This window comes from Trachypithecus francoisi, unplaced genomic scaffold (genome assembly GCF_009764315.1).
Source record: "Trachypithecus francoisi isolate TF-2019V2 unplaced genomic scaffold, Tfra_2.0 Lachesis_group13, whole genome shotgun sequence".
Lineage (NCBI taxonomy): Eukaryota > Metazoa > Chordata > Mammalia > Primates > Cercopithecidae > Trachypithecus > Trachypithecus francoisi.
The window spans coordinates 31,500,240-31,520,011 of NW_022681458.1; the positions used below are offsets into that span (position 1 = coordinate 31,500,240).

Below are 19,772 nucleotides of genomic sequence, written 5' to 3' on the forward strand. Positions count from 1 at the left end.
TATGGGATGAGAGAAAGTGAGAGGAAAAGTTGACTCTTAGATTTTTGGTTTAGCAATATGAAAGTCCTGTTATTTGAATAGATGTAATAATACTTAAAAAATGTAATAATAGCATAAACTTTCTACACTCAAAGATGTATGTGGCATCAGTCACACTGATGTCCTTGCTGTTCCTAGAACATGCAAGGCCTGCTTCTACCTCAGGGTCTTTGAATGTGTGGTTCCCTTTGCCTGAAAGGCTCATTACCTAGTTATCTGTATGGCTTACTCCTTTACTTCCTTGGAGCTTCTATTCAAATATCACCTTCTCAGGCCTTTCCTAGTCATCCTATCAGAAATGCAATTTCCTCTTAACATATCCTGAGCCTCTTTCTTATCTTTATTTTTATCCTTCATACTTAGCACTTTTTTACATATTTTTCTTATATCACTTTTTTTTTTTTTTGCTCACCTTTCCTCCTAGAATGTAAATTCCATGATGGCAAGAATTTAAGAAATCTGTTTTGTTCATTGTTATATTTCAGTATGTAGAACATAGCATGGTGTAGTAGGTGCTCAATAAATATTTGTTGAATCAATGTTCAAGTAAAGAAAGGTGAAACTTTGTATTTCTGGAGTTACCAAGAAATAGAAGACAACTCCCCATGCTATTTTTAAGATGCTAAGATTGATACGATAATTAGTATTTCATAATTGATTCTTTATATTATCCATAGAAATTAAAAAGCTAACTAGCTTCTATTTTAAAACCTTAATTTTTAGAATTACTTAAAAATAACTTGTGAATTATAGGAGAAAACAAAAAATATGATAAAAATGCAACACACTTTTCCAAATTTACTGTAGTGTATTAATATAACACGTATTTTAATAGTGTATCAATATAACATGCTATTTGCATTAAATAATTTCATGAAAATATTATAAAAGTTCAGAAGCTTCAAATTTCAATCCTGATGTGATAAAAAATCTATGGCATGGAAAGCACTGTTAAATAAAATTACCATTTATTTTCATGTTACGAAATGAAAGGTAAAGCAAACAAAAAAGACTAAGGTATACAAAATTATATACTTGCAGACGAGTGACTAATTATTCATTAAAGACAAAGTATAGACTCTGATTTCATAGCTCAGCCATGGAAGGATGATATTTAATGTCCTATATGCAAGATGTGGGTAATGTGAGAACTTCTGTTTCTTTCTCTGTGAAAATGTGAGGGTTGGATTAGAAGGAGATGGATATCTCTGACGTCTAATATCCTTTAGTTTAATAGATCCATATAGAATGGAGATATAGAAACTAAGATTGCTTTATTTCTAGAATGTAATGGTATGTTTTACAGGTTCTCGTTTAATAGATTTATCTAAATAAACATTTTAAAAAGATGGCAGGGCAATGCTGATTGGGAAAGCAATACGCTGACAAATTTTACAAAGTTCTTTATATAAAGGTGAGTACCGTTTTTTCTTTAAAAAGGAGTGACTTGCATGATGATGCCATCATTTGTAGCCTAGCTAACCTGAAAATGACTGACTGTAGCCATTAATGGAGCAAAAGCACATAATTCAGAGGCAGTCCATCAGATCCACAGACATGGCCTTGCAGAGATCACGCTCTAGCCTATCCAATGAGCAGTAAATGAAGACAACATCTGTGAAGCCACTTCTTTAGTAACTTTCAATTATTACAAGGGCATATAACTTGTGCTTTTTAAATTTTATTTATCTTTTTTTTTTTTTTTTTTGAGACAGAGTTTCATTCTTGTTGCCCAGGCTGGAGTGCAATGGCGTGGTCTTGGCTCACTGCAACCTCCGCCTCCCAGGTTCAAGCGATTCTCATGCCTCAGCCTCCCAAGTAGTTGGGATTACAGGTGTCCGCCAACACGCCTGGCTTTTTTTTTTTTTTTTTGTATTTTTACTAGGAACGGGGTTTCACCATGTTGGCCAGGTTGGTCTCAAACTCCTGACCTCAGGTGATCCACCCATCTCGGCCTCCCAAAGTGCTGGAATTACAGGCATGAGCCACTGCACACCTGGCCAACTTGTGCTTTTTATACTCATCTTCACAAGATTTCTTCACAATGGAGAAAAGCAAGATATCTGTCAAAACATATAGGAGCATTCCATATATATCTAAGTAACTATTTTAAAACCTGATTATTAGATAGAAAAGGTAAAAAGCACTATTCCTTGAGTTGTTGCCTAAATTTTTTTATGCTACATGTTTAGAGAAATTGCTTGTTTTCCTACCTTTGTTTAACTGAAGCAGCTGTGTTCTTCAAAAGCTAACATTATTTATTCTAAAACTTAGATTTAATGTAGATTGGGGAGCTAACTACACAGAGCAGTTTCAAATTAATACACTTAATAAGATAGCCTTCCCTATGCCTTGAGTTAAATCAATCAAGCTAATTGTCTACACTGAATCCATGATTGCCCATATTCTTTCCAATGGAATGAATCTGTTTTAGCTGAAAAGATTAGCTTTATTGCCTTCTGTAAAGCTCCTCGTATCTTCAGCTAGCTTATCTATTCCATTAGGCATTGACTTGCCTCACTGAGCTGAGCCCCTCTGCCAACAGAAATTGGACCTTAACAGAAGAGATAACTGCTGTAAGCACAAAACCTGTACAAAAAGAAGGACAATAAATGTTCAAACTGGAGGCAAATAATTTGGGAAGCTGTTGAGTTCCTAAGATGCATATATCTTTATTATAGATTTCCTCTCCCAATTCTTAGAGATTGCACACATTTTAAAACCCCAATAGACCAGGTGCGGTGGCTCATGCCTGTAATCCCAGCACTTTGGGAGGCTGAGGCAGGTGGATCACGAGGTCAAGAGATTGAGGCCAGCCTGGCCAACATGGTGAAACCCCGTCTCTACTAAAAATACAAAAATTAGCTGGGCGTGGTGGCACACGCCTATAGTCCCAGCTACTTGGGAGACTGAGGCAGGAGAATCACTTGAACGCAGGAGGCAGAGGTTGCAGTGAGCCGAGATCATGCCACTGCAGTCCAGCCTGGCGATAGAGAGAGACTCCATCTCAAAAATAACAACAACAAACACAAATAAAACCCCAATAATAAAGTTGTCATAATTAAATCAGTTGTATACAACCTAATTGCTTCAGATTTTACCACAATAGACCCTGTACAGAGGAATTAAAAGTTACATCTTCAAATTTACTCCCATCTTCATTAATAAGAATTGCATGAATATTTTTCTCAGTTCCTAGAGACCATATATCACTATTATAAAACCTGGCCCCTGAAGAAAGCATAGCTCTTGTTCTGTCTTTTGAAATATTTCTGGGTTGGCCACTATCCATTCAAATGCCTTAGGAAAATCAATTTACAATTGAGAACAGTGTGCTAGTGGTTTCAATTTCTTCAACAGTGTGCATGTATAGATGCTCAATCATCTAATAAAGGGTCTTTAACATGTCATTTTGATAATTTCAAACAAGCCCTAAAATACTTTTCCTTCAGTTGTTCTATAAGATCTCCAGTTTTACATGTATGGAAAAAACTTCTCCTCACTCCCTGTATCTGAGGTTATACACTGTAAGGAGACTTTTAAGGAGATAGTGCTGAAGTGTTGAATGATAGGTTTTTCCTACAGAGACAGTTCTATTGCAATGTGCTATTATTTCCCAATTCATTTTACTCTTTAAGTGAATTTATACCATCTATCACAAAATAGAAGGCAAATATCTTTCATTTGGTTCTTATCTTGGTGAGGAAATATCTCCTACTTCTGCAAAAAAGTCACCTCATAACTCCACCGTTGTTGATTTTTTCCAAAGTCGTCATTGCTGAACTAGGATAATTTTGTAGCAGGTATAACACTTGCCTGATGAAAAAACAGATTTGCTTCAAATGACACTGTGATTTTGAAGCTATTTTTGTTCTTTCTGTAATTTTTGTCTCATATGTATTTACTAGCCCTTAACCACCATAATCTCTAAGGAAGTTTTAGTTCAGCTCAAAACTATAAGATATTTTGTATCAATTTTATGAATTACCAAATATAGTAGAAGTCAATTTAAATAAGACATAAAAATACTCAAAACCAGATATGATAAAGAATCAGAAAAAGAAAACAGACGTCTTCACGTTTTTCGGATTGATTGAATCTTAGAAGTTCCTGCAAAGCTGAGGCTAAAACCATTCTTTGTGCCTATCTTAAGGAGTCCTTAGAAGAAAAACATGTAAAATTTCTATGTCAACTTAAAATAATACTTTTCTCTTCCAATTACTTTTTTAGTTTCAAAAAAATATCTTGGAGATAATTTATATTTCCTTGTGATTCTAAGAGGAAACAAATTATTTTAAGTACCAATGTTTTCCAGAATATAAGTAAGTAAAGCCCACATCTAGTTAAGGAGAGTAACAGGACATGGGAATATTTATTTTAAAAGAACTGATTTTAAATATATGTAATAGTTACTTTATTTTAGAGGACAGCTTGTCCAAGGCTAAAATGCAGAACTTTCCAAATGGTACTAAATTGATTTTATTCACCTTATGATTTTAATGTATTTATGTATAAATATAAAGATGATGCAACATTTTAATATTTCCAAAAAGCTCAAAATATTTCCTTCTCTTGAATGTGCAAAATGCAGATGAATGCAAGAAGAGTTTGAGGTTTTTAGGAATTATAGGCTTATAATTCTACTTTTTGCTTAAAAATGTTTCTTGTAGCTTCTAGTGTTCATAGCATCTGTCTATGAAAAAGTATCTTTCTACGACTCTATTATTATAGAATGTTATCATTGTTCTGAAAGGGCATATTGACCTCTCCCCTCCTGCCCCATTGGTTGATTTTTCTTAACTCTTTAGGCTTTCCTGAACAGAGCCATAATGAGACAGCAAAGAAGTTTGTTGCTAAATGAAAGAGCAACACTGAATTTTTGCTTCATTGCTGAGTAGGAGTGCCTGATAGCTTTACATTTTGGCAAGATCTTTTTTCTAAACTTGCCTGAAAATAGATTTTCTTTGGCATGAAGGAGGGATACCAGAAAGCAGTGGCACAAAATACAAGAGACAAGAAAAAGAGGGGCAGAAAAAAATATTGACGTTAAAAAGAAAAGACTTTCTTGGAATATTGAAAGGGCATTATAAGTTTGTTTATGTACAGAGTTACTGTTTTTATCTTTCTTTCTTTCAAAAAAAGATGTTGTTTTATATCTCTTCAATGACAAAAGTTAAACTATCCTGAATAGATCAATATTATGAGATAAACATTAAATAATATTTGTATTATTTCCTTCCAGGCTAATTGCTTTGTCCAAACATATAGTTATAAGCAAGGTTCGCGTCAAGACAGAACTCAAAGTCCCCTAGTTTGAAAAGATATGAATGTTTGCTCTGGGGAGCTGAAGTTAAGAGTTAGTAAGTAAGCTTTACTAATAGCGCTATTTAATACAATTAATCTTGAGTAGAAGTTAAAAGTCTACAATTTTATTCATCAGAACCATGTGTCTTTTATTATTAACACGAATACCTGCCCTTTGCAACATTTAGGCAATAGTAGCCAGAACTGAAACTCGGTGAAACATCCTTGTTTTGGAGTAAACATGAGGGAATGGTAGAAAATGTCATAGGAAATCCTTGGGAAATGAAGAAGGAGATAAAATTGGAATCACTAAAAGATAGCCAAATGAGCTCATGGTCAGAATCTAAAACAGAAAACTCAATTTTATGTCAGAAATATAACTTTAATCTCAAGTTAAAAACCATAAACCAATAGAGATACATTCAGAAAAAAAAAAAGGTTAGTCAATCAACTAAAAGTTGGTAAAAATTTTTACCCAAGAATAAACAGAAGGAATGGGCATGTCATGTGATTTTCATTATATTTCAGATGCTATCTTCCTAAAGTCCAAACTCTTAGCAATAAATTGCAACCAGTAGCTCTTTAACACATCTGCTTCCCTTTTAAGAAATGTTAGCTTTCAACATGAAAAGGCAATGTAATAATTATTTCTGGCAGCAAATGTGTTCATGCAATTCTTACCTGCCCCCCTTTAGGCTGGTATTTGATGTTGTCTGTTGATCCGATTTTGGATTTGACATTCTTCAGGTCTGGCAGTGGTTGGTTTATAAGCCGAAGCTGTTTGGGAGTCGCAGGAGATTTTGGAGGAGTACGTATGATGGCGACCTTCTTCTCACTCGGCACCAAGATGGCAGACTTGGGGGTTCCTGGTGTGTGAGGGGTCCTGGGATAGCTAGGGGTTCCAGGAGTGCCTGGTGTGCGTGAAGAATAACTTGGTGGGGTGCCAGGAGTGATGGCAGTAGACCCAGGGGTAGTGGGTGTTGAGGTACCACTTTTTCCTGCTCTGCGAATTGGCTCTGACCCTGTATTAACAAGCAAGACCAAAACCAAACCAGAGTCAGACAATTCTCCTCAAAACATCCCTCTTCCCATAGATTGTTAGAAGTCATAATATGTTTAATTTCTAAGGCATTTAGAAACAATTATTGTAATGATCACTATAGTGCTCAAGAAGCTGAGAATCTCGTTTCTGAAATCAGGTGCATAACTCAGTGGCATTCTTTTGAACACGCATTGCTATCAACACGAAGAAAAAAACCTGATTTTTTTTTTTCTGATTTGTTCTCCTTAATTTTCATTATAAATGTGTCAAAAACTATTTTCTACTTGTGTGACTATTAAGGCATATGGATCTGCCTTTAGTTGGAAAAGAATTTACACTTAGTGTCGTATGCAGACCCATATTTACTGATGATATGTAGATCATTCATTCCTCTATGTAGTGAATTCATTCTGGGATCCAGGTGAACATACAATATAGAACCATGCATTTAGGACACATAGTTTTGGTCCGTATAGAAAGGTCTGCATTTCAATATTCTATCCTTATATTGAGGAACACTATGAGGTGTAAATGTGTTTATGGAAGCTGTCAGACATTGCTCTACTATATGATGTATTCTTTTCATAAGGAAAATAATCTCAGTGCTTCAAACAAACAAACAAAAAAAGTCTATTTCTTGCCTTAGAAACTTGGGATGTCCCAATATATTCCCATTGCCTCGGACCTGACTATGTTTTCTCCTCTGTTTTCATCACTAGTTTGGCAGTTTGGTGTTAAATCCAAGACCCCGTTAATTATACAGGATCTGAGATGCATTTCTTTGCCTCAAATTGAGCTCAGCATCCTATTATTATTATACCCACCCCCCATTTTCCTACACTATGTTTCTTTCATCTTTTGAATGTGCTTTGAATGACATTTCAAATACTTTTCTGAGAGAATGATAGAAATAAGAATGCAACACCTTATCGATTTCAAAGCACTTATGTGAATACTAACCAACTGATAACCAAACATGCAAATACAGTTGTTAGGGGCAGCTCTTATTATTCCTAAGAAATGAGAATATTGAGGCTCATTCACCCAGATGCTACTAACGTCTAAGCCAGATACAATATTTAGTCCCTGAGGATTTACATTTCTAAGCATGCAAATTTCCTTTATAACATATTTTATAGAAAAGGGATAATTTTCATTTTTTACTGCCGATTAAGTAAAAAAATCAATGAATCTTCTGAAATTTTGTAGAGAATAAATATATAACAATTTTAAAGCCACTGAAGTGAAAGGAATCTTAGAGGTCACCTAATGCAATTGCTCATAAATATAGGAAGTTCTTTCTGAGAAGTGGACATATAATCTTTGCCTAAATATTTACAAGATGTGAGCTCAGGAGAGCTTTTTAGACAATTGTGATCTATGGAAAATGTAAATCTACCTGTTGCTATAGGTTCTATCTCCCGGAGAAACACAGAACAATTGTACTTCTTTCAGTGAACAGTTTTCACGTATCAAATGAAAGTGCCCCGTGTCTTTTTGGTCTTCTAACACAGGCCACAAGATAGTTAGACTCTTCAACTGATAATATGAAATGGGATATGAGAAGTCTAAAGTGAGAAATTAGCATGTGTTTTGTGATTTTTATTGCTTTTCACAAGAATTTCAAGACTAGGATGATACAACCACATCCAACTTGGCATTTTGTAACTTCCATGTCCTGGTTTGTTATGGACTAAGTTTTCAATGTAGATGTCTGTCTCTAAGTCTGTCTGAATACTTTCGCCAGAAACATTCTTTCTTTCTCAAATATTTTCTCTATTACTTCACCAGTTTTGAATAGCTAAGATTTTCTGGGGAGAGGGATCGTCCCTGTATATTTTGCCATTGTATCTAGCCCTGGTGACTTTCATGTGAGCTGAATACAGTAGGTAGACAACATTTTTTAAAAAATAAAATGTATTGAATTCAGAATTCATCAAAGTATGCTGAGGGGTTTTTTGACTTCATGGAGACTGAATTGAAGCAATATTCTGGATATGAATAACAATTTTTACTATATGAAATAATTTTTTCTAAACTTCTGAGGAGTGATTTCCATACTTGTAGAAAACACTTTAAGCTTCATAAAAGAAGGTTTTGTGTTACATCTGGAGAAAGAGGATAAACTACAAATATTAAGGCCTTCACACTGCTGTTCAATATATATGATCAATTTTTATTGCAATAAATTTGTTCTTGTCATCAAAACAATAAATTTGAATGTCTCCTATTTGCTCTGAACTTGAAGAGGTTAAATCTAAGATCTAAAACAACTTTTAAGATATTTATTTACAAGTTACTTGATTAAACTGTGCTCTTATTTATCTTGTCAACTCCTCAATGACAATGGATTTCCTTCCTCTTGGGCGGATGAGCTTCCTGCACAACATTGTTTCCTTCAAATCTTTTCAATAGCTGCACAAAATGTTAGAATATCCCTGTGTACCATTAAGGGGATGGTAAGCAAGTAGAAGTGGGCATAGTGCTTGCTCTTCCAATCGTCTTTATGCCTTTCAGCTATTGATATGTAGAGGTAAAACAGACCCTATGTTTTAAAATGATCAACGTGTCAGTTATGTTCACTATCAAATAATACAATGCAAAATGCTTGTAAACATCAGTAAATTTAAAAAGTCAAAATAGAATTGGTGCTGAACATTTAATGAATCAATTCATATATAGATACACTTTAAAAGGCAGAACACAGTGGTTTGAAGAAGTAGCTTTATGGAGAAAGTGCCATTTTGCTTTTATAGCAACAAATACAAGCACAATTCAAGATGTTCTTTTGGAGAGTTCTTGGTATCTTTGTTTTGTCTCATCACCCTTGGGGTTATTAATGATGTTTAATTTCAACTCTAGATATCTGAAGTCTCTTCCCTGGAAAGTACTAAATCTTAAATGCCCTCCCTGCTAATTCATTTAAATAATTTATTTTTGCTATGATAAAATAATTTTTGTGATTTCAGTGTTCTTAGCACATATTTCAAAGGATGCTAATACTCTAGGAAACTAAATAATGTTGGACACAATTACTCTTATTATAGTAAACACTTTTCTTGTAGGCCAAAACACTGTTTAAATGCCAATAGTCATATTTAAGTGGGCCAATTATTATTAAAATAAGGGTTGAAGCCAACTACAATGTGATAGTGGTAGCAATTTCCACCATTTTAAAATGGTTTTTAAATGACACACTCTTCTCCAAATAATTCTACAGAGCAGTTCTCTAGTACTATTTCTTCCAAATCAATATAGAAAAGACTTTAAGACTTCAGGCTGTGAAGTTATCAGCAGGCTGAAAACCAAATTCAACCACTTACTAGCTGTGAAGCACTGGACAAGTTACCCTCTCTAGAGGGTCAGTTTTCTCATCAGTAGATTGAATTGAGTTTACTAATACCTACTCATTGGTTTTGCTAATTAAATTTAGTGAAAATGTATCTTAAGAGTTTAGTATCTATATGTGCTTAATAAGTGGTAGCTATTTTGGTTGCAACAGAAAAATACTTATGGAAATAATTTGAATCCACGCTTTACTAGATAGTTTGCCACAATGCAACATATAAGTGTGTAATGATTGGAGCATTATATAAACTGTTATAATTGCCAGTCAGTTCATGAATGGGCCATCAATCAAGATAATTTGAAACTATTGCATAGACTATACTATATTTATATCTCATTTGGAATGCAAATTTTTAACGAGTTGAACAGGATCCTGTTTTGATTGTTGACTTTCTAGTTTGATTTTACGACTTGGAAATCTAATAAGTGTTAAGCTTTTATACATGTATGTTTTTAAAAATTCTTGACTTGGTTTCTACATTGATCACTTCTTTAGAATTTTCTTTTTTTGCGCTAAATTTGAAGCAAAAAGGAAAATATATTCTTAGAGAAATAAGTTTATCTCAGTCTTAGATAATAGGGTAATATGTTACCATTTCCTCTATCAACTGTTTTTACTCAAACAGCTATTTTGCGGCCATCTACGTTCTGAATTTTCTGATTCTTAGGGCAAATATAATCTAGTCTTAATGCATGTTTTATTTTTACAAATTAAAATATAAATATAAGTGCTATTCCACTTAAAGGATTTAAAAAGTGCTTAAAAAGGAAGTCAAATCAAAATAAACCTACTGGTGGTCCGCCGTGCTGAAGAAGAGATAGAACTGTTGAGAGAGAAGGAGTTCTCATCTCTGTCTCCTGATACACCTCGGCGAGGAGGAAGAATGGAGGAAGGTCTTGGGAGAGAAGAGCGCTTTTCTGGGCTCTTGGTTACTCCATCCTGATTGGAGAAAACAAAAAGGACATTGGGTTCTTGTAAGTCTTTAATTTATACGAAGTGATATTGATTTTGCTATTTTCCTCCTGTGCTGATAGATGAATTTCTTTTAATACAAACTACTGGATTTCATATATTTATAAGCATTTCTACTTTAGAACTTAGAAAGAGTGCATATTTGCCTAGATGTTTAAAAAAAATACATTATTTTGGAGTTCTGATAACTGAGTGTGAAGTTCAAGTTCTAAATGATAATTGGGTAAAATAAATGTACTCAAGCAATCTTCAGCAAATTACTAATTTTATTGAAAAATCTTCATTAGCATGATAATTTATTAATCAGAAAGGACTGAGAGTAGCTCACTGCATGTATAATATTTCTAACAATGACCACTACCATATATTGTGCGTGTATGTGACAGGAACTCTTTATAGTTTACATTCTTTTATGATTTGCTTCTCACCACAGAACATGATACACATTTTAAAGCTGAAGAAACAGGTTTAATGAGTTTATGTAATTGTTTCAAGACAATTGAGTTGGTAGGTGTCAAGAGATAGTATTAAACCCTGATGTATATGATGTTAAGTTTCAATTGTCTATTATATTCTATACAATATAATTTGTTATTATTGTACTGTGCAATATTATTTCTTATATATTATATATAATATATTTTGTTAGTTTGCATTTGATATTTTACCAGATAATCAAACCATCAATTAATAATGGGAAGCATAGCTAGAAAAAGACATTTTCTACATTTAAAAAATAGGTATACTATTTATCAAAATTTTAAATTTGCATCTGTTTTTAAAAGGGCCTACTGTTTATGTGTCAAATACTTCAGAACGTAAAGTATTTGCTTTCATACACTTCCTGAATTAGGTTCTATAACATAATCTCCCAAATTCTATTTCTTTCTGCACCTTTTATTGACCTGCTGCCTTACCTTGTTCCCTGATTTTGAGTATGGCAAACGGTCTGTGGAGCCTGCTGAGGTGGGCTGCATTAATAAACTGTCAGAAAATGTAGCCCTTTTAGTCGTGCTAGGGCAGGCTGAGCTGTATCTTGGGGACTTTGTGCTACCCTGTAAAGCAGGAATCTTTGACAAGGTAGAATTCTAGCCATGAAAGAAAACAAACAAAAGCACAAAATAAACCAAACTATGAAGTAAAAGGAAAATAAAAAAAGAAGTATAAACGTATAAGAAACTCAAAGTCTTTTTAATAAGAACACATGATGAATGGTTATAATCAATGATAGAGATGTGTACTTAGATGAGAAGAGATTTTCATTGAACAGCTCTCTTTAGCCAAAACTAACTTAATAATAGTCACAGAAAAATATCTGTTATAAGAAAACCAAATATCACATGTTCTCATTTATAAGTGGGAACTAAACACTGGGTACACATGGACATAAAGATGGCAACAGTAGACACTGGGGACTCCAAAAGTGGGGGAAGGATTGAAAAACTTCCTATTGGGAACTATGTTCACTATTTGGGTGATGGAATCAATATAAGCCCAAACCTCAGCATCACGTAATATACCCTTGTAACAAGCCTGCACATGGACACCCTGATTAAAAATAAAATAAAAAATCTGTTATACAAATAAGACACATAAATAATGCTAAACCATTTCATTTTCTAGTAACCAGGTCTAGAACAGGTACCATGTTTATTATTTATTATTTGCTCTTCTTTACTTCCAAATGTGATTGTTTATGTTTGGTACATAGTAGAGACCCAGTGGATAATTGTTGAATAAATGATGAATGGGCGGATGGATAGATAGAAGAACAGAAGAAAGAATAATGTTGTTTAGATATGAAGGAATTAGCTTTGCGAAATCTTGAGACCAAAGTAAGTCTCTCTTTTTTAAAAAATAGAATAAGCCTTAATATAGAAAGAATGTTACAAGTGACTAGCAAAACTCTCTTTTTGCTGGTTTAAAAAATAATGCTGAGTGCTTAAATTTTGTTTTTTAAAAAATGATTCTATACATAGTTCTCTCATTTAAGGAAAATGTAGATAAAATATTCTTTTTGGATTCTATGTATATAGTCTCTAATTAATCCACAGCTTTTATAATGATAACACATTTGGAAATATCTTTCAATATCCTAACTGCTGGAATTATTCCTTTAATAAATACAGCCTTTAAGATGTACATATAATCCATATATCAATCATGTTTCAAGAACTTTAGAACAAGGTATATTTGAGGCCTAATAATGAAAAAAGCATTTTTAACGATTGAGAAAACTTATTTTCAGGTAATCTACACTGACTTCAACAGAAAATTTTCAGAGTTTATATATAATTGGTTCATTTTATAACTAAAGCACATACTGTGAACTAAGTTATACCATAGAACCAAAAACATTTTTATGCAAAGACTATAGTCTGCATGATGTGTTATGAATTCTAAAAAGGAAAGTCAGGACTGAAAAGATTGCCAATAAAAATCACGACTTAATTTACAGGTGTTGATAACCCCTGGGGAGACTGGCTGCAAGTATAATTGGGAAGGATGTATGACTTTTGGAGAAAGCTATGCCAGCATGCCATACATCTCATGGGTGACTGTTAAAAATATAGGTAAGTATGACAAAGCCAAGGAGATTATTATCTTCAAATAATTAATTTGATCTGTTACAGAAATGACAGGTAAAACTGAGATTTTTATCTCAAGTTTTAACCTCTGGAGCTACAACAGAGACATAAGTATTTACAGACTATAAAAATCACTTCTTGTTTTATAGACCCAGTATCTTGAGTGGGAAGTGTAACTGGGTCAGCACAAGTCATTCTTTTTTGATTGATGCTACCCACAAAAGAGTGAATTTCGAAAGTGTGATACAGAAGAGAAAAATAAATTGGATTGCTTGTAGTTAAGAAAGACAACTATTAATGCTAAACAAACAACAGAAAACCCCAAGTGAAATGCAGGATTATGGGTGGGTCTGGTTCCTAATAAAGAGCAATTTAAAAAATCATCACAGGCATCCCATAAATATATACACCTAATATGTACCCATAGAAAAAACATTTTTAAGTTAAAAAAAGTGAATCTAAAAGAGCATACAACTACAAAAAACAATCAGAGAACTGTTCTGATGGATAGACTGAATATTAGAGCTAAATCAAATAAAAGTTACTCGGGGTTTTAGAAAACTTATAGGACAAGGATATCATATTAGGAAGAAAAAAAGGCTAATAAATGAGAAAAAAAGAAAGAATGAAGGGCTACTTTTTCTTCAGAAAGACAAGATTGGCATTTACAAGGAAAGAAGTTTTTTTTTGTGTCAGATGATGCCTATGGTTCTGTTCCAAGTGCTGATTCTATCGAGTTACTCAAAGATCAAGGGGCTTAAAAATTTCCTTAAAATGTTCCAAATTATGTCCACCTAAAGGAGGAAAGGTCAGACTTATTTTTTATATCTGCTCCTGAAAACTTCCACCATAAAGTTAATTAAAATAATAACGAACAACTATTACCATTTATTAAATGAATGCTATGTTCTAAGCATTATACCGCATACTGTTTTATAACATTATTGCATTTAATTTTTATAACTAACTCATGATACAGGAATTTTGTCCTCCCCTTTATTTTTAGGAAATGAAGAAATAGGAAGAAAAGGATCCTATAGCTAATAGATGTTCAAGATGTGAACATGGTCTGTTTCATAGCCCTATGGCTAACCACCATAAATCATTAATTAGGAAACAGAAGGTAAAGAGATACAAATCTTGAAATCACAATGTGTTTATAATAAAGCCTAATATTTACCAAAGCAATAAATGAACTCTGTTTCTTGCCATATGTTCAGGAATATAGCTGATACATTTGTATAAAAATCAAGTATCATCTTTTATCAACGTAAAACCCCTCAGGTTCAAAATCAAAGATTTGGCTGCCACAGGAAATGAATCACTACTTTTCATAATAAATAAATGTGGAAGTCTAAAATCTTACTGGTTTTTAGAAGGGTAAACTAAGAATTGTGATTTACATATTATATGTGTTTGCTCAGTCTCAGAATGTTGTTATAAGCTACTAATTAATATTCACATTATTTGCTATAATTTTAGGATTTCATTAGTAGCCTTTTAATTTTTTCTTTCAATCATAAAGGAGTGAAAATACTTCATGTTGGCTTTGGTCATTAAAATATAGTTAATAATATAAAAATAAAATTCACAGAAAAAAATAGAAAAGATTTATAAATATATGAAGAAGTTAAACACCATTAATACAACCAAAATAAATTTTTAAAATAATAACATATGCCATCTCCATAATTTGGCAAATATAGAACAATATAAAATACGTAGTAAGAATAATGAATATGAACACTCTTCTTACACAGAATGTATAAGTGGGTAGAACTTTTCCAGAGGGCAATTTGACAATATGCAGCAAAAACTTTAAATATAAACATTTTTCTTTAATTTCACTAGTAGAAAATTATCTGAAGGAAATGGCACACAAATGCATTTGTGAACTGAACTTAGCCAAAAAGTTCTCTACAGTAATATTGTTAAAACAACAACAAAAATTCTAAAAGTCAAATAATAGGAAATTGATTAAGTATATCACTGCAAATAAATAAAATGCAGTATTATGTAGTCATTAAAGCTTACAAAATGTTCAATGACATGGAAGTACATTTACTGTTGAATTTAAAAATTGATACACAGTGTTCTCATTTTTGTTGTTAAGCCTATAAACTTATAGAAGAAAATTAAGATTTTACACCAAAATGATAACTGTGTTTATCTTTATGATAAGGGGATTATAATTGATTTATACTTCCTTCTGCTTGTGTACAATGCTTCATTTGGTCATATTTTTATTTTGCAACAAAAACAATGAAAGTGTATCACAAAATATAGTTACTGTTGGTTCTATGGTTTAATTTGATTCTATGAAAAGTAAATAAATTGGACTTCCTTATTTTTGTCATATCATTGTGCTGCTTTCTATGTTTCTGTCTTACTAGTAAGGAAGCAGTCCAGCTGTGTCCTCACCAATTACCATCATATGCCATTCCAGAAGACGTTAATCCTTCCATGCCTGGATGCCACGGAGAAGCTTCTGGGTGAGTGAACTATTTAAAATGACTTTTAAGAGTAAATATCTAAACAATATCAAAAGTTATTCCGATGTTGCAGCTAATACCAAAGGAACTTCAAATGAAGAACAAGGAAAAACTTATTTTACTCACAGAGACTTTGTCCTTTGCCTGTTTAAATACACTGGGAGCCAGAGCTGATTCCCCACCTGCTGCTGTTGAAAATAAAAGACAAACAACCCCAAACTTAGTCTCTAAAAACTCATAAATGCACTTTTAAATACCTTTAGGATATTCTGTTGTGTCAACAGACTAATGCAAAGCAAGAGTTTGCTTATTATGAGACTCAAATTCAATAACTCAAGTAACCTGAATAGCAATAACATAGCATGTGGCTCCAACTATACTGTGTGCTAATTAATATAACCCATTGTCTACCAAAGCACAGGTAAGCACACCAAATAATTTTTCTATTGATTACCAATGTATCTTTGAGTCACTAGTATGTAAGGATAGATCCTTTAGAACAGAAGTTACAGAATAGCAATGTGAATGTTGCAAAGTTTAAGAAAAAGAACTTGATTGGTTTCTGGGGTTCACATGATACACAGAAGGGGGCTCATAGAGATTTCCAAACCCTCTTCTTGTTCTGGAAGCCACTGGCATACCTACAGATATTTCGGTATTTTACATTTCAAACTGTCATGATGTCATGATCAGCCAACCCCTTTCCCTTTGCATCCCTTCATTTCACAAAATGAATGACATACTTGTTTGATGTGAAAATGCCACATGAGAAGGGAAGAAAAATAGCTTGTCAAGAACAGAAAACACGAGAGAAAATTTAAGTTCAGTAAATACAGAACATGTTCTACACATGCACTTCCTGTATGAAATTATTACCACATCTGTTACTGTTGTTTCTCTTGCTGCTGTTTTATGCTTCTGGTTTCAATTTTAAACTCCATTATCTCTAGCATATTTTGGTTGATGACTTACCTGAGGTGGCTTAGCTCTCATGATTTAAAACAATCCTTTGTGGTTTGGAAAACCATCTATGTTTGAAAATTGGGCTTAGAAGATAAAATAATCAAGCTTGTGAGTTTATTCCTCCTTAATTTTCATTCATAAAACAGAAACCCTCAGAAAAAAAATATGTATCCTTATCAGCCCTCTGAATAAGTTCCAAAAAGGTATTTTTATGACACGTACAGTTCTGACACAAAAATAATAACTATCTACAATATGCTTTATGCCATGTAGGACTCGCTAGTGAGATTTTTCAGATTCTAGGACTTATCGTTTTTAAGGAAGCAGTAAAAATGATGCCTTCCTACTACCTCTGTAACATAACTCAAATTCTTGAGACACATATAGCTTGCTTCAAACCAATGACACCTATATCTGATACATGCTTTCTCGTAAAGTATCTTAACATTAGACCAGAATAAAGGAAAATCTTAATTAGTTCAAAGATTTTAAATTTCTTTCGAAGAATGAATAAAAACACCATTTACTTTAAATGTAGTAAATTGAATATCAATGACATGCAAACACTTTACTAAACCATTTTACATTTTCTCTAAAATTCCACAATCCTGATGACATCTTTCATTCTCTTCAGGTAGGTTATAGAGTTTTTATGCTAAATCAAGAGATTCTGCTTACCCAAGCAATTTTGCTATTAAGTTAAATGAAGTTATTAATTTGCTACTGAGTTTAATGAAGTTCTAAGTTTAATGAAGCTAAAAACCTGAGAAAATGAACTGAGGTGTGTCATGTTAATTCCTAACTCCTAACTTCAGAGATATTCTTCATCCTGAAGCTTTATCAAGGTTTGCATATATACAAGCCTTCCATTTTCCAATTCTGCCTTAGATTCTTGTTTTTGAAGGAAAGCACATGATATGATTTCTAGATGAAGAACACAAATACAAAATACTTGGAATTTTCAATGACTAAAATAAAACCATCAAGTACCTTGATTTTCTCTTTCTCACAAAGGCTAATGTTCCTCTTAACCTTTAAAACCATCCGAAGATTTATATAGAGGCATTGATGATGTACAATGGAAAGAAAAACATTCTTTTCTGATTTAGCGATCTGTCATTTTGGAGGCTACAAGCATGCCACTTAATAAATGCTAAAATAAAATATACTGTAAGATTATCCTAGTATAATTAAACATATAAAAGAAATACTTTGCACTGAAATTTAGAAAAAAGTTGGCATTACAGATATTTGTAGGGGTTTTTATGATGGTTTCCAACATGTTTTATTTCTTTGTTTTACCAGTTTTATAAACTTAGGAAAAAATATGTATTTGAAGAAGAGAAGTAAGTAGACAGCAGGCTGGGCACGGTGGCTCACGCCTGTAATCCCAGCACTTTGGGAGGCCTAGACAGGTGGATCATGAGGTCAGGAGTTCAAGACCAGCCTGGTCAAGATGGTGAAATCCCATCTCTACTAAAAAAAAAAAAATTAAAAAAAAAAAAATAAAATTAGCTGGGTGCACACCTGTAATCCCAGCTACTCAGGAGGTTGAGGCAGAAGAACTGCTTGAACCCAGGAGGCGGAGGTTTCAGTGAACCAAGGTCGCGCCACTGCACTCCAGATTGAGTGACAGAGCGAGACTCTGTCTCAAGAAAAAAAAAAAAAAAGTAGGTAGCAAAGTAAAAATAAACCGAAGTTTATTTCTAACTTAAGTTCCTCCAAAAAGGAAGAGTTTTCGCTTCAAATTTTTGAATACTAAATTATATAGAAAAGTCGAGTAGTTTGGAGCCAACATATTTAAGAAAATCTCCATGACAAAAGGTCAGCTAAGAGATGGAGTTCAGTAGAGTGAAAACCTTTTTAATTTTGGATATGAGGAATAAAATCTGATATAATTACCAGAAAATTTTGTTTTCTCTTTTTTTTTTTTCCAACAAAAGCAAAGTCATAGTAATTTTGTAAACCACAATTTCACTTCCTGGCTTGCTTTTCATTTTCAGTATCTAAATCACTACACATTCTTGGTGGTTTTCAATAAATTCATCAACATCAGTAACAGATTTGGCAGTAACAATGTAGAAAATAGGACAAATATTTATGAGTTTAAGCATGAGAGGGATAAATAAGCAAAATAATGAGAATGCATACCACAGTTAAATTCATCGCCATCGTCTAACCAAACACACAGAATGAAAATAGGAATCCCCAGAACGTGACACTAGAGCACAATGCCAAGATACAATCACGCACTGTGATGTCTGAGCATGACAAAGAAACAGATGGTCATGACCTTTTCTGTAAGGAGGGGGAAAAAAAGAATAATGATACAAGACACTTAATAGCAAATTTTTCATGACTGCTGAGATTCTTGGAAGAAAAACAAAATGAAGAAGCTGCTACAGTAATGAGATTTTTAAAAAAAATACATGTCTATGTTTGCCAGTCACATTGCAGAATTGAACAGTCACCTGTGGTTTTCCGCTTAACACAGGAGAGATGAGTTGGTCTAGTATATTTGATAGCAGGTTTTAAAATGAATTTCCTGGAGGGAGAGTGGGCCTGAACTTCTGTTTTTTTAGCAAGTTCAGCCTTCTTATAAACTGCTATGAATAAGAAAACACAAAAAGCATACCATCAGGAAAAAATAAACACTTGGAGCAAAACCGAACGAAATTTTATAAATAATTAGTTACCACTGTTAGGCAGTTCTTCTGCAAAAAAGTAATAATGAATTACTTCAAAAACATTTTTAAAGAAGTGATTGTTAAATGAACCTTTTTTCCTTCTCACTTCATCTCTGGAGACTGTGCTAGGTTCCTTTTTAGCTACTTTTCTTTCAGGAGTGGAAATTCTGCCTCTCCCGGTTTTAAAAGGCTTTTCTTTTCTATGTTTCTCAAGAGATGATCTCCGAGCTTCCTTTTCAGCTTTCTCCTCTTTAGGAATAGTTTCTAACTGTTCTGTCATGATGCTCCTATCATCATCTGTGGATCAAAGCAAATCATGACAACAACAACAACAAC

The 19,772-nt window shown here is 33.2% G+C and overlaps 1 protein-coding gene across 31 annotated transcripts in view; it reads right to left on the reverse strand.

The window, feature by feature from the left end:
* The window catches only part of MAP2 (microtubule associated protein 2), a 311,538-nt gene that overhangs the window by 18,679 nt on the left and 273,087 nt on the right, over nt 1-19,772 (reverse strand). For 12 of the 31 annotated variants that reach the window (XM_033230450.1, XM_033230447.1, XM_033230442.1 and 9 more), the window contains 5 exons: nt 19,527-19,733; nt 19,221-19,355; nt 15,913-15,974; nt 10,526-10,673; nt 6,025-6,365 (listed from right to left, as the gene is read on the reverse strand). In XM_033230450.1, coding sequence (XP_033086341.1) covers nt 6,025-6,365; nt 10,526-10,673; nt 15,913-15,974; nt 19,221-19,355; nt 19,527-19,733 — 893 coding nt within the window. Of the gene's footprint in view, nt 1-6,024; nt 6,366-10,525; nt 10,674-11,623; nt 11,795-15,912; nt 15,975-19,220; nt 19,356-19,526; nt 19,734-19,772 lie in introns of all 31 variants that reach the window. The other 19 variants (XM_033230438.1, XM_033230439.1, XM_033230437.1 and 16 more) reach the window with 4 other exon arrangements.